The sequence below is a fragment of the Macaca fascicularis genome, chromosome 16, assembly GCF_037993035.2.
Source record: "Macaca fascicularis isolate 582-1 chromosome 16, T2T-MFA8v1.1".
Taxonomy (NCBI): domain Eukaryota; kingdom Metazoa; phylum Chordata; class Mammalia; order Primates; family Cercopithecidae; genus Macaca; species Macaca fascicularis.
This window is the reverse complement of record NC_088390.1, coordinates 75,426,658-75,442,466: the sequence shown is the minus strand read 5'-3', so window position 1 is coordinate 75,442,466 and position 15,809 is coordinate 75,426,658. Positions and strand designations below refer to the sequence as shown.

General features: G+C 37.2%; 1 protein-coding gene across 3 annotated transcripts in view; it reads left to right on the top strand.

The window, feature by feature from the left end:
- Positions 1 to 15,809, top strand: part of ABCA6 (ATP binding cassette subfamily A member 6) — a 62,496-nt gene that overhangs the window by 23,286 nt on the left and 23,401 nt on the right. For 2 of the 3 annotated variants that reach the window (XM_005584798.5, XM_074020261.1), the window contains exons 12-22: positions 1,041 to 1,151; positions 1,600 to 1,775; positions 1,987 to 2,106; positions 2,360 to 2,498; positions 3,450 to 3,540; positions 4,813 to 4,952; positions 7,906 to 8,022; positions 9,492 to 9,675; positions 10,067 to 10,233; positions 12,727 to 12,860; positions 14,772 to 14,909. In XM_005584798.5, coding sequence (XP_005584855.3) covers positions 1,041 to 1,151; positions 1,600 to 1,775; positions 1,987 to 2,106; positions 2,360 to 2,498; positions 3,450 to 3,540; positions 4,813 to 4,952; positions 7,906 to 8,022; positions 9,492 to 9,675; positions 10,067 to 10,233; positions 12,727 to 12,860; positions 14,772 to 14,909 — 1,517 coding nt within the window. Of the gene's footprint in view, positions 1 to 1,040; positions 1,152 to 1,599; positions 1,776 to 1,986; positions 2,107 to 2,359; positions 2,499 to 2,550; positions 2,570 to 3,449; positions 3,541 to 4,812; positions 4,953 to 7,905; positions 8,023 to 9,491; positions 9,676 to 10,066; positions 10,234 to 12,726; positions 12,861 to 14,771; positions 14,910 to 15,809 lie in introns of those variants that run through there. The other variant, XM_074020262.1, reaches the window with a different exon arrangement.

The window sequence follows — 15,809 nt, the reverse complement described above, 5'->3', positions numbered from 1 at the left end:
AAAGGAAGCATACTTTCAAGATTCTTGATTCATATTTCAAATTATTTCCCGTGAGAATTATAAAAAGTCATACTCCCAGAAGCAATACATAATGAATAGTAATGACAATGACAACAATAGCAATAAACACTTAGATTTCATTGAGGACTTGGTATGTGCTGGAAACTATGCTAAGTGATTTACATGTACCATTTTACATTTCGGCCTGTGAAAGACATATTAATACATCTCTCACTTTGCAGATGAGAAAACTGAGGCTTCTATTTTATTTTTCCAGTTACTATGTGTCAGTCCCAACAGCCAGTATCACTTCCCTCTTACCCTGGAAAACACTGTATACTTTCCATTTAAAAATTACAGGCCAGGCATGGTGGCTCATCCCTGTAAATCCCAAAGTGGGTGAATTGCTTGAACTCAGGAGTTTGAATCCAGCCTGGGCAACATGGCGAAACCCTGTCTCTACTAAAAATACAAAAATTAGCCAAGTGTGGTGGCGTGGGCCGATAGTCTCAGCTAGAGGGGGCTGACATGGGAGAATTGCCTAAGCGTGGGAGATTGAGGCTGCAGTGAGCTGTGATTACTCCACTTGCTCCACTGCACTCCAGTCTAGGTGGCAGAATGAGATCCTGTCGCAAAAAAAAAAAAAAAAAAAAAAAAAAATTTACAAACATACAATTTGTTTAGTTGTCCCAAAATTATTCATTAAATAAACCATCTTTTTAATAAGTTTGAAAGGTCATTTGATTACTCTCTATTTTTATATTTACTTTGGTCCACACTAGACTTCTATTCTGTTCCATTGGTCACTATATCCTGCACCAGTGACATATTATTTTAATTATTACAGTTTTGTCACATATTATTTTGGCAGTTAGGAAAATATTGAACATTGTGTATTTTAAAGTATTGAAATGCTGAGAAATACACCACTAAACTAAATAGCCTTGTTCTATATTGGGACCAGACTGGTCTAATGCCCCTCAGTTTATACTGTTAATAATTTGTTAACAATTTGTTCTAATAATTTGTTCTAAAAATAGGCTTGCTGTTTGACATATATGAAGGTCAAATCACGGCAATTCTGGGTCACAGTGGAGCTGGCAAATCTTCACTGCTAAATATTCTTAATGGATTGTCTGTTCCAACAGAAGGTGAGCAAGAAGAAATTTCTCAAAGGCAAGATGTCTTATAATAAAATGAGGTCAAGCATATGCCTTTCATTTTAAATTTTAAATTTGATGGCTTAAGAGAAATAATGTTTATCTAAAGTTGTTTCCAAGAGCTACATAATTTTGAATATGCTTCATATTTCTGCAATATTTATAAAATTATTTTATTTATTCCATCGTGTGATATTTCCGGGTAAATGTGCAGTTCTACAAGCATATGTTTGTGTCAGGAATAATTAGTAGTTGTTCACAAATTGTGTTCACAAATGTGCAGTTCTGTAAGCATATATTTATGTCAAGAATAATTAGTAGTTGTTCACAAATCATTTTAGACATTTGTGAATATATGCCAATATTTTCTTAAATGAAATCTATGAATATTAATAAAATGTATTATCTTGCCAATTTTATTTTTAACTTCCATTCTTAGGATCAGTTACCATCTATAATAAAAATCTCTCTGAAATGCAAGACTTGGAGGAAATCAGAAAGATAACTGGTGTCTGTCCTCAATTCAATGTTCAATTTGACATACTCACCGTGAAGGAAAACCTCAGCCTGTTTGCTAAAATAAAAGGGATTCATCCACAGGAAGTGGAACAAGAGGTAGGAGGGCATGCTTGGATTAACTGACCTGCCAACCACTTACCAAATTAAATCATGACCGCAGAATTCTCTTCAATGATTTATATGCCTTGTTATGAATAAAATTTAGGCAAAGAGGTCCCATAACAAATATCGACTGCTTTAATGAGTGGTTAAAATAGCATAATATGAACCATTTTGGATTTTAAAAGTTGTATATTTTCTCATATAGGTACAACGAATATTACTGGAATTGGACATGCAAAACATTCAAGATAACCTTGCCAAACATTTAAGTGAAGGACAGAAAAGAAAGCTGACTTTTGGGATTGCCATTTTAGGAGATCCTCAAGTAAGTTAGATTATGCATGGGGAAGGATGCAGGTTGAATGTCTGCAAAATGTCAAGTTCTTTTACCACTAAAGGTGATAGAGCTTTCATTGTAATGTATCAAGAGAGAGCCTGCTATGTTTAACTATAAATAGAAATATGTTGGAGAAAAATGACTGGATGGTTATTATTTTATGGTATTTATTGTTTTTCATGCTATCATCTGGATGTAGTTAATATGAGAGACATATTTTATGTATCTTCATTCTCTGTAGATTTTGCTCTTAGATGAACCAACTACTGGATTGGATCCTTTTTCCAGAGATCAAGTGTGGAGCCTCCTGAGAGAGCATAGAGCAGATCATGTGATCCTTTTCAGTACCCAGTCCATGGATGAGGCTGACATCCTGGCTGGTAATTGTTGGTTTTATCTCAGTATTACCATGATGCAATTGGGGAATTTAGAAGCGAAGTCTATTCCCAGGGTAAGAGCCCTGCTCTCACGATGGCAATGTTCTTACATTCCATAGCAGTCAGGAGGATGACAGGAATCTAGTTCCACTGTGGAATTCCTTTCTGGTTGTACATTTGCTAGGTAGTGACAAATAATGAAAAATTCTGATTGCCCATTTTTTTTTAGGTCAGCTATCAATTAATTTAAACATTCAAATCTTCTTTTATATATACTTAGCTGAAAAATAGTCACTCATTTTTTAGCATCAGAGTATACAGTATACCATGTAATTTATGTGGTTTTTTTTTTTTCAGAAAGTGTTGGAAGGTGCAGATAGAGTGGTGTTCATGAGCTTATTTTTAATATAATTTATTTGTATAAATTTAATGAGTACAAATACAGCTTTGTTACATGGATATATTATGTAGTGGTGAAGTCTGGGCTTTTGGTGTATTCATCACCAATTAATGTACATTGTACCCATTAAATAGTTTCTCATTCCCCATCCGCCTCTGACTCTTCCACACTTCCGAGTCGTCAGTGTCTATTATTCCATACTGTATGTCCATGTATACCCATTATTTAGCCCCCACTTATAAATGAGAACATGCAGTATTTGACTTTCTGTTGCTCTGTTGTTTCACTTATGATAATAGACTCCAGTTCCATCCATGTTGCTGCAAAAGACATGGTTTCATTCCTTTTTATGGTTGAATAATATCATGAGTTCATTTTAAATGCATCAATTTTAATGTGTATTTCAAATGTTAAAATGCACACTAGATCTAGTTATACCCTGTTGAATACGTCTCCTTTGCACTTCTGAGCATTGGCTCCTCATCTTTCTTTACTAGAGAAGGAAGAAATGAATGACCCCGAATGTCTTTTCTCACTTGATTTCTTTCATTCAGATAGAAAAGTGATCATGTCCAATGGGAGACTGAAGTGTGCAGGTTCTTCTATCTTTTTGAAAAGAAGGTGGGGTCCTGGATATCACCTAAGGTAAAGGCTTTGGGAATAGATTGGATTTATGTGTTTTCAATACTGGTATATGAAAAAGTTGGACAATTATGAAACAGAACTGGCCTCATGCTTCATCTCTACCAAACTGGATTGATCAGTGTTTCCTGAATACTTTTCCTACTTTCCTTCCTCCTGTGTCTTTACAATGTTAATCGTTGGCAACATTTCAACATGATAAACCAAGCCTGACTTTTCACAGCAGGTCTACTTCGTGTGCCATTTTTCCAGGTAGCTCTTCTGTGTAGCCTAAACCTCTACCTTCTTCCTACTGTCATTTTCCTTAGCCGATCCGTATAATTCTGGAATGTGTTTTCATTCTTTCATAGGGCAAAAAGGCAAATAATTTCAGAAGCCAGTATCAACAAGGAGAAATCTAGGGGCAGAGAGTAATGATAACTGTGGCTAACAAAAAAGTGTATATATTAGTCTGTTCTCATGCTGCTAATGACATACCCGAGACTGGGTAATATATAAAGGAAAGAGGTTTAATTGACTCACAGTTCAGCGTGGCTGACTAGGTCTCAGGAAACTTACAATCATGGCAGAAGGGAAAGCAAACACACCCTTCTTCACATGGTGACAGCAAGGAGAAATGCAGAGTGAAGGCAGGGAAAAGCCCCTTATAAAACCATCATATCTCATGAGAACTCACTATCATGAGAATAGCATGAGGGTCACCACCCCTATGATTCAGTTACCTCCCACCGGGTCCCTCCTATGACATGTAGGAATTATGGGAACTACAATTCAAGATGACATTTGGGTGGGGACACAGCCAAACCATATCAGTGTATATCCAGGCTAAAATATTGTTTAAAAAAACTCTATGGTCAAACAAAGCATGCATGTGGGCCAGATTTTCTCTACTAGCTAATGATATGGTCTGGTATAATAATTATTTTCCCTAAGAAGCCTCTTCTTCCTAACATTCTCACCTTCCTCCATTTATCTGTAACTATACATATAAAACTCTATATCGTTTAATTTACATTATATATTTGTTTGTATATTTGTAATTATACATTACAATGTATAATTGTACTTATACATTTTCTGAGCTTATACATTTTCTATATATAGATTACAAAATGTTCAAACTGATAGATTACTATCATGTTATAATTTACTCATCTTTTTGTTTCATAAAGCCAAGCAAAGTAGTGCTCTACAGCTAGGTGTTCAGTTAAAGCTCTTCTTTTGTGGTAGTGGTGGAGAAAATGCAAATGACTTGTCTTTTCTTTTAAATATTAGTTTACATAGGAATGAAATATGTAATCCAGAACAAATAACATCCTTCATTACTCATCACATCCCCGACGCTAAATTAAAAACAAAAAATAAAGAAAAGCTTGTATATACTTTGCCATTGGAAAGGACAAACATATTTCCAGGTAACTCAACTATGATTACAATACATGAAATTTGGGAAAAAATGTTCACTTTATTATTATAGTAACTTTCTTTGTCTAATTAATTTAGACTTTTTCTTAGTTTTGGCCACCTGAGAAGCAGAACTCGAGAGGAAGGATTGAGTGCCATTGATTTATTGGGTAGTTGCTTCCTTGAAGCACCAGCAGATAATGGGGACAGGTGAGAGGGAAGGGAAGGCAGCCAGGGAAGTCTGAATTCTGGAGCAGATTACTGTGGTAGACAATTGAGGTGCAATGCCCATGGAAGGGAAATAAATGAAATAAGTGGGTTCAGCGTTTTGTCACCAGAGGGGTGAGTAAGCTGGGGTTCTTACCCACTGTTCCCCATCCATTGTTGATTAAGGGATGCCTACGAGAGCATTAACTTTCTCATCCATCTGGCTTACTCTGAACATGAGCTTAGAATACTTCCAAGTACAGAAAAAGGACCTCAGGCAGGTGCTTTTAATAAGTAGATTTACCGTGTCCAGGTGAATCCAGAAGAGATGTTGGTGGGGCAGAAAGGTTTCTGCTACAAGTTTCTCTTTGTAAGGTAGCCCCCCATTATTCACAAGGAATAGATAGTTCCAAGATCTCCAGTTCACGCCTGAAACCGTGAATAGAACCAAACCTAATTGCCATTGATCCGAAAACATTTCTGTTCATGTCTTCCACCTACACATTGAATGCCTTTTCCATCTTAACTAAGCACTTAACAGGCATTGTGGCTGTAACTTTTGCAGTTTGAGGTGCAACCGCAAAAGTAGCATGAATTTCTTTTGCCTTCTTCACAATTTCACAGACAGAAGATTTATTCTTACATTAGATCTTAGCATCAGCCTAAGATTTTTTTTTTTTTCCTTGTTGAGAACTTTCACCTTTTCACTTACAGAAAGCATTTTATGGCTTTTCTTTGACATATCCAAATTGCCAGCATCATTACTCTTGCACTTTGGGAGCCTTATTAGGTAAAATAGGGGTGCCTTGTACTGCAATAGCATGACAGTTGCTCTAATATCCCAGAGGGCTACTAAGTGACAGGCAGGTATAGCATGGTTCTGCTGGACAGGGGATGATGCATGTCCTGAGCCTGAGCAAGATGGAGTGGGATGGTGAAGGATTTCATCACACTACTTACAAGGGCACACAACTGAAAACTTATGAATTATTTCTCGAATTTTCCATTTTATGTTTTTAGACAGCAGTTGATGGTGGATAATTGAAACTGTGAAAAATGAAACTGTGGATAAGGCAGGATTTCTCTATTTTAATTGTGCATGTGTTATTTTTCAGAGAAAAACAACTTACGTAGTCTACGAAAGTGTTCAACCCTTGGTTCCCTGCCAACTGGGTAGCACCACCCATTCAGACTTTGTTTGATAAGCAATCCTAAAGATTACTAGCTCTTTGTGTAATGTTTTCTACATGTTAGGCACTGTTCTAATGGTTTCATATATATTAACTCCTTTAGTTCTCACAACTGTTTTTTCTATGAGATGGGTGCTATAACTTGCCCTATCTTACAAATGAGGAAATGTATTTCAGTGTCTTTTGATTTAAACAGCTTCCCTTTGGTTTAAACATTTAGTTTGTTAAAGGTGTAACTCCCTATATACCTGCCTTAATAAGCTCTTTTACATAATTCCGTTTCATTAGGCAAATATACAGGAATTCCCAGATTTTAGCTTCACTCCCCAGTGTGGCAGCTCTCTATGTCCCTGCAGTAGCATAGAAGATGGTGTTCTTCTCAGATCAGTGGACTATGCCATGTTATTTTGTTCTTGGACTAAGGCCCTGTGAGGTGCAACTGGTCCACTTTCATGTTTGGTCAGAGAAGGAGAATAAGGATTTATATGTTGGTACCACTACTGGAATATATTACTTTGCCAGAGTTACTTTGTTGACCTCCCAGCCCATGGCAGCCTCTTTACACAGACCCAAGGCCTCTGCTAGTCGAATGGCATGCTTATATCCTTTTCAGGACATGGGACTCCCAGGTCCCTTGCTGCCGTGTGCAGGTCATAGGGAAACACAGTGTATGCTACAGTCTCATCCACCTAGAGCCTCTCAATGATGTCATTGGCCCATCCTCCCACCCAAAGTAGAAAGTAGCATCTAAGAGTCTTCTAGAATCCTGCCATCTCATCCAAGTATCTCCATGAAAGAATTAGCCAATAAATGTGTACTGGGAAAGTATTATATAAAAGGCACTGCTCCAGCAACTAGAAATACCACAGCCTACATCTAACTAGATAGGGAAAGGTAGACACACAAAATATACAAATTTTTCAACAATTGTACACTAAAATAATAAACAAGGCCAGTGAGTTAGAGTAATGACTGGTGTCTGGCTGAGGTTTACAGAGTGGCCACTGAAGGCCACAAGAAGAAAATGGTCAAGAACACTCCAAGTCGAGGGGAAAGGAGGATGTCTGGAGGGCAATGAGTGAGAGAGCAGAATGGCAAATGGAGGTGGGTAAGGTTGTATGGATAGATGGAGACAGGCTCTTTCGGAGCTTCAGAGGTTGTGTTATTGACTTTGATTTTTATTTTAAATGCATTGAGAAACCATTGAAAGACTTATACAGAAAGAAGACCCAGAATATAGGTAGAGATATACGTGGGTTTGTAGTGTGGAGGTGAGAAGATAATGGTCTTTCTGATTGTTCAGATTTCTGCAGAGAAATCTACAGGAAGCTCACAAACTGAGAATGGAAGATGAAGTGAGACAGTTTGAGGATGGAGGAAGAGGTCTTCCTTAGTTATTTCAGAGAAGGAGAGGATTCTCATGAAATTTTGCTTTTGACTACTGTGATACTCCAAAGACATAATTTTCTTAACAATATTATGTATCATCTTTTAAATAAGTATTAATTTACTTGGTTTAGTTCTCGATGTGGTTTTTCAAAGTATCTATTCATATTTTTTGCCTTAGATCTTTTCAGTAATCTGGATAAGTGTTCTGACCAGGGAGTGACAGGTTATGACATTTCCATGTCAACTCTAAATGAAATCTTTATGAAACTGGAAGGACAGTCAACTATCGAACAAGGTAAAGCCATTTGTGTAATTCACAGAAAACCAATTCCCAAATGATCATGTGTCAATTTAGTATTTATTATTTCTTGTGGGTGATTCACACTGAGAAATGTGATTTCGTTCCAAATTTGGCTCTGCCATTTGAAATGGGCTGTCATTATTTCTTAGTATCATTACTACGATTGATCACAGATCCCTTCATGGAGTCTACCAAGTTTCCTTTCGGAAACTATTTCCTATCCTCAGATGTTCCCTGCTTCTTAGATACCTTCAGGCTGTGAAAGGCTCTTAATTAGGGGAATGAGGTCTGAACAGATTTTTTTTTAAGATAAAAATTGCTCTTATCTTGTTAATATACAAAATTCCACTAAGGTCTTAGTGGGGAGAATTCTCAGCATCCACTCTTGTATATTTTAATGGGTGATAATAATCATTGTCATTATGGAGCTCCTCTTATGCTTAATGTATGGATATACATTGATATATATGCCTTCAACATTATCTTCCTATAATAACCTTTCCAGGAAGTGTCATTGGCATTGGTTTACAAATGAGAAAATCAGACCTGTGAGCAGTTAAGTGATTTTCCCCGATCACAGATGTAAGACTTATGTACAGATCTGGCAGTTCAGAGCTGATGATCTTTCCCCTATACTACTAAATGATTGACGCCTTAGTAGTAGATATTTAGGTGGTAATGATTGGATATTTTTATGCAGAAGATTTCTTAAAAATCCCTCCAAGTAATGATATTCTTGGGAATTTCTTTGCTTTTCAAATATTGGGCACAATGAAATCACCATTTTTGTGAATTATTCTTTTGGTATGAATTCAGCGTATTTTCTCACTGAGTATAGAATATGGGCATCATAACATGCTTCTTATATTGTTTGCACTGTAACCACAAGCAATCTAAAACTTTATTTGATTTAAACTTTTACTTTTTTTATCACCATTGGCAATTACAAACTTAACTACAGGAAGAAAATATAGATGGCAGTGGTGAAGTATAAACTTAATAAATATTGAAAAACGATGTCTAAATAATTCCTTTGAATTGGTTATAAAAATAAAACAAATGTAAAACCTTTTTTTTTTTTTTTGAGACAGAATCTCACTCTGTCTCCTAGGCCAGAGTGCAGCGGCACAATCTCGGCTCACAGCAACCTCTGCCTCCCAGGTTCAAGCGATTCTCCTACCTCAGCCTCCTGAGGAGCTGGGATTACAGGCGCCCGCCACCAGGCCCGGCTAAGTTTTGTATTTTTGGTAGAGACAGGATTTCGCCATGTTGACCAGGCTGGTCTTGAAATCCTGACCTCAGGTGATCTGCCCACCTCAGCCTTCCAGAGTGCTGGGATTACAGGCGTAAGCCACCACGCCTGGCCATGTAATACTGTTTTTAGTATTACTAAGGAAAATCTGTGATGCCTCCAGGATGGCATTAATATTATAATATGTGTGTTTGTGTGTATATGTATATAGATTTCAAACAAGTGGAGATGATAAGAGACTCTGAAAGCCTCAATGAAATGGAGCTGGCTCACTCTTCCTTCTCTGAAATGCAGACAGCTGTGAGTGACATGCACCTCTGGAGAATGCAAGTCTTTGCCATGGCGCGGCTCCGTTTCTTAAAGTTAAAACGTCAAACGAAAGTGTTATTGACCCTGTGAGTAGCAGAGTACTGTGGTTTTGTTAGATCATGAGTTTCAAAAGAGGTTCAAACCAGAAGATAATTTTGAACACAGTATCTGATATTCCTGCCACAGGGTGGACAAATTCAGCATTTAAGTTTTCTGACAGTGGGAATACTTGAATGTTCACACTCGATTAGGCTTATACATGCAGGTGTGTTTTGTTTTCATGGTTTCATAACCTGGTATTTATATGGTAATGCCTTCTGGTACTGTGTAGCATGCTAGGGTATTACCTTCAGAATTTTAGTACCAAATCATGATAGGCATAAGGCAGGCTTGGCACTCAACAAATACTTGTGGAATGTCTTACTAAATAAATAAAATTCCTAGAGATTCATATGCTAATGTTTCTTTGTTGTTTAGATTATTGGTATTTGGAATCGCAATGTTCCCTTTGATTGTCGAAAATATAATGTATGCTATGTTAAATGAAAAGATCGACTGGGAATTTAAAACCGAATTGTATTTTCTGTCTCCTGGACAACTTCCCCAGGAACCCCGTACCAGCCTGTTGATCATCAATAACACAGGTGAAAAGAAAAATAACATTTAAATCCAGAAATAAGTTATTTTTATTGTTGAATAGCACAGGAGGAGGGGAAAGTAAATCATAAAAGAAAATGGGTATTTAAACTTCATTTATAGAAAACACCTAATGAGGAACAGTGCATATTTACTCTGATTTTGGAGATGCCAGGGATGATGAGGACAAGAGAAAAAGAACTTGGGTCACCGTATAACCTGGAAGAGTAAAGATGTCTATGTACCTGACTACCCTAAGCTATTACGTGACAAATACATTTCTATATTGGCGCACCCATTCTATTTTGAGATCACTTTGTTACACAGCAGCCTGACCTATACCACAAAGACAACGCATACTGGTCACCATGTGAAGATGGGCTATCTATCCCCCATGCCCCGTCATTAAGTACAAGATACAGGAAGACGCCTTATTTTGTTATCCCACACAATGGGTAGTTGGTTTTGTTTTTGTTTTGTTTTGAGACAGAGTCTTGCTCTGTTGCCCATGCTGGAGTGCAGTGGTGCGATCTCGGTTCAATGCAACCTCCACCTCCCAGGTTTAAGCAATTCTCCTGCCTCAGCCTCCTGAGTAGCTGGGATTACAGGCATGTGCCATCACGTCTGACTAATTTTTTTTCCTTGTAGTTTTAGTAGAAATGGGATTTTGCCATGTTGACCAGGCTGGTCTTGAACTCCTGGCCTCAAGTGATCTGCCCTCCTTGGCTTCCCAAAGTGCTGGGATTATAGATGTGAGCCACTGTGCCCAGCCGGTATATATATATATATTTTTTCTAACCACTTAATTAACTTTGAAGAAGGAACTTTTGTGTTAGTACCTCAGACGTTAAAAAAAAAAAAAAAAATTACAGTAAGAGTCTTCCCTTGCCGAGTTCCTCACTCATTTGATTTTCCCATGGATTTGCGACTCAGGCCTGCAGTGTATGGTCTTTAAACAAAGATGGTCTTTTCCTTTCCATTTCTCATTCTTCTTGTTTTCCATTTGGGTTTTGGAAAGTAAATTTTATTCACTTCACTACCTCAAATGCTAATTGTACGTTTAATTTCCGAGATCTAGAAAGGTTTCTTTACCTATGAGCTCATAAGATAAGTAAATCAGGTCTCTCTTTTCCTCTTTGGTCACTCTTGAGGACAGTGGACTTGTGTTAATTAATTTATTTTTTTGTCTCCGTACTTAGGTATTTTATGGTTTAAGTTGGAAGCTTCTGTGCCATTTTGTTCCTCTTTTCTCAAAATCTGACAATTATTGGTAACATGTTTATCTTTTAATGTGAGAATCCCTGTCTCCCTAGGTGGATGTGGGTCGGTATATGGCACTGCACCTCAAGTGACTGGAGGTGGAGTGGGGTGTGTGGCTGCTCAAGGTGTATGGAAAGCTTATTTTCTATGTGCATGTCCCTGTATCACTTGGTGGAGGGATCCTAATTCATCTAAGGTTTGGCCTTATTTTTCCAATCCCAGAGCCCGCTATAAACTCCCATTTCAAAGGCAAAATAAATAAATAAATAAATAAATAAATAAATAAATAAAGTCCTTCTTATCCTCTTATTCATTCCATCTTGCCCGAATTATTGTCTGCAGTTACATCAGGTTTGCCCAGCTGTGCTCCTCAGATAATGTCTCTTAGTAAGTAAATATGGGACTCTTACCCTGAGGACAACTGCGGCTACTGTGTGTTCTGTGCCGAATGTGGGGAGGGGCCTGACAGGTCATCTTTTTTCAGGTATAGTTCACGACCCTGACTGTAGCTTCAGAGCCCACCTTACCCTCTTGCATTCATCCACTCTGAGTTCAGGTATCCTGGAAATTGGTTTTACCTTCAGTTGTTTGCTCCGGTGTGCTCTAGGCTGTGAATTTTTCTCAGCTCATATTTTGCAGTCAGACGTTCTCATCTGCTTTCTTCTTTAGGGTCATATCCAAAACCCTGATCTGATGATGACATCCTCTTTCACTTCCTAAGAAAGATTATATTTATACAATATACATGTATGTAATATGTATGTAAATGTTTAAAACAAAGTAAAACATATGTATGTGTTATACAGACACATATATATTTACTTGTCCATTCTTTGGAAGAAGAACAAGGGAGAGAGAAGAGTGTTATCATTGGCTGTTTTAGGCTGGACAATCTGAAGTACTCCTCATAAAATTATTGTATCTCCACAGATTATTCAATTCAAATGTTGTTGTTGTTGTTGTTGTTTACCAAAAAGTCATACAATAGAATTAGCTTATTTTTATGATTACATGTTAATTTGCATTAAACAGATTTATAAAGCGAATTCATTGTGGTATAAAATTTGCTAAATAGAAGATGGTAGAGTGTGGGTCAATATTATTACTGTGATACCCAAAGAAAGATATTTATACATAGTATTCCATAAATATTAACTTTAATCATGTGTATGATTTATTTTAAAAGTTTGATATGTGTTTTCTTACTTTTCTATGGCCTTCTCTTATTAACTTCATATTAGAATCAAATATTGAAGATTTTATAAAATCACTGAAGCATCAAAATATACTTTTGGAAGTAGATGACTTTGAAAACAGAAATGGTACTGATGGCCTCTCATACAATGGAGCGATCATAGTTTCCGGTAAACAAAAGGTATGTTTGCCTTTTTGCTTTTATGAAAATAAGCAAAAAGTACTACATTTTAGTTGTTTTAAAACTGCAGAAAATTAGTGCTAGTATACAGCAACTTGACTCAGAAAAACCATCTGGGTTGTTATTTAATAAACTGTGAAGTTTACCCAAGTTTTTGTAAAACATTTTCTATCTTAGCTTTGTTTTGAATTAGATAATTTTTACATTTGAAAGGATCTAAATTTAATTGTATTGTTTAAACTCAATAAAAATATTATAGCTTATAATTATCAATCAATATAATTATGGATCTAAGGAATTTTATTCAGTAGCTAACTACCTGAATAATGTTTATTTTTATATATTGAGAAAATACATCAGATACTATAATATCTACATGAAATCCCTGAGAAAAAATTATTCTCGATCTGCTACCTTAGCATATGTCAATTTGGGTAAAAGAATCAAGCCATAGAGATTCATCAGAGAACAAGACTATTGAAAATACTTTTTTTGAGACAGCGTCTTGCTCTGTTACCCAGGCTGGAGTGCAGTGCCACAATCTCGGCTCACTACACCTCTGCCTCCCAGGTTCAAGTGACTCTCCTGCCTCAGCCTCCAGAGTAGCTGGGACTACGGGCAGGCACCACCGTGCCCAGCTAGTTTTTGTATATTTGGTAGAGAGGGGGTTTCATCATGTTGGCCAGGCTAGTCTCAAACTCCTGACCTCGGGTGATCCTCCTGCCTTGGCCTCCCAAAATGCTAGGATTACAGGCCTAAGTTACCATGCTTGGCTTCAAAATATGTCTTAATCTTAAGAACCCTTCAGTCTTATTTGCATTCTAATAAAAGCAAGGGGCCTAATTAAGTGAAGCTACCTCTTTATTTCTTGCTACAAAGTAAACTTTTTAAAAAGAAAAGCCTTTGAAGATGTATTACTGAATTCAGTTCTGTGTAAACTAAATATGCTATAAAAAATGTAATCCCTTTGTGCCAGTTTTGGGAAATTACTTTGTCAGTTACTATGTTACCTACCTCACATATTTACTATATGAACTAGTGGTAAGATTTAAACAATAAACCTCCTAATAGATGCATGAACATTTTCCTAAACATGAAGTACATAAACATAAAGATTGCTTTAGGAAGTGGGAAAATGCTTCTTTGGCAGGGTAAGCATGAATATTTAATGAACTCCATGCTTATCTCCTGTCCAGAAGGCCAGCGTTCCTTTGCTGCTGCTGCTTTTTTTTTTTTTTTTTTTTTTTTTGAGACAGAGTCTCACTCTGTCGCCCAGACTGGAGTGCAGTGGTGTGAGATTGGCTCACTACAACCTTCACCTTCCGAGTTTAAGTGATTCTTCTGCCTCAGCCTCCCGAGTAGCTGGGATTATAGACATGTGCCACCACACCTGGCTAATTTTTGTATTTTTGTAGTAAAGATGGAGTTTTGCTATGTTGGCCAGGCTGGTCTCGAACTCTTGACCTCAAGTGATCTGCCCGCCTTGGCCTCCCAAAGTGCTAAGATTACAGGTATGAGCCAGCATGGCCGATCTTCCTTTGCTTCTTCATCATAAACTGACAACGTCTCCTTGTCAGGGAGACTTTTAAACTCCACTAACTGAAATTTCCCCATCAGCAAATTGAAGACAAAATTATCTAAAATTAGTAATACTAATAAAAATTCATATTGATTGTATGCTGACTCCGTGCTAGCGCTTAATGCACATAAATAGAGTGTCATTTAAGCCCTGCAACAACCCATTTAGTATCTCCTTTTCATAGATGAGGAAGGTAAAGCTCAGAAATTTTCGTTAACTTGAAGATGGACACACAGCAAGCATGTGGCACTGTTAGGATCTTTTATACATAAACCTTGCCTTTGTTCTTTAAGAATTTAGTATTAACATTATTTATTTGTTTCTGTTTTAAGGATTATAGATTTTCAGTTGTGTGTAATACCAAGAGATTGCACTGTTTTCCGATTCTTATGAATATTATCAGCAATGGGCTACTTCGAATGCTTAATCACACACAACATATTCGAATTGAGTCAAGTCCATTTCCTCTTGTAAGTATTGGATTTACTGAGTCTAAACAATTAAGAATTGGACAAATAGCCTATGTTTTCTCTCTTTAGCTTTTAAATATCTACAAGTGATTGTTAAGCCTGAAAATTATTATTTTGTCCTAATATTTTAAATGAGTTGTAGCAAACAAAACAGGATTTCTTTTTCTTGCCAAGTTATCAGATAATTATCATGAGGGAATACTTTTCAATATTTTGTCAGTCTTCTAGGGAATGTTTTGAAAAGTTGTACATACTTGATTGTGGAAGTGTATGAGAGAGAGAAACAGAAGCAAGAAAACACTGACTTGGAAATCAGGAGCACTTGTAACCCTGGTTACTTATAAATCTATTATAATTAGTTAGTGGACCCTCCATTGACTAAATGTGTAGTAGACAGACTAATATGAAGGGGAATCTGCCAGTTCTGAGGCTATCTGTTGATTTATTTCTTCACCTACTCATAGTTGCTCTATGTTGCGAGGGACAGGCTGCATTGGATTCTGTGTCAGTTGGCTGTAGTCTGGCTTCAGACAGTTTAGACACCAGAAAGCAGCGGTGGGAGACAGAAAAGCAGAGGACCCCCTACGCTGGGCTCCAGTCACATCATCTCCTTCTGTTGTTCCTGCAGCCCAGGAGCAACAATGGCTTGCTTCTCACTTCACCGTCCTTGTGGGATGCTCATCACCCACCTAACCATGTCATTAAGGAATTGCACTCTAAGTACTTAATGTAGTCACGGTTTTCTGGTTAGACCCTGCCTGATACCAACAGGGGTCTCTCAAAGCTGGCTCTAACTGTTTCACACCAGAAGTTTAAAACATCAAGAAGCAGGATTAGAAATGAAGCCATCCAAAGCGAAGTCCATTGTGTGACAAAAGTGTGAAGTTCAGTTTTGGCTTC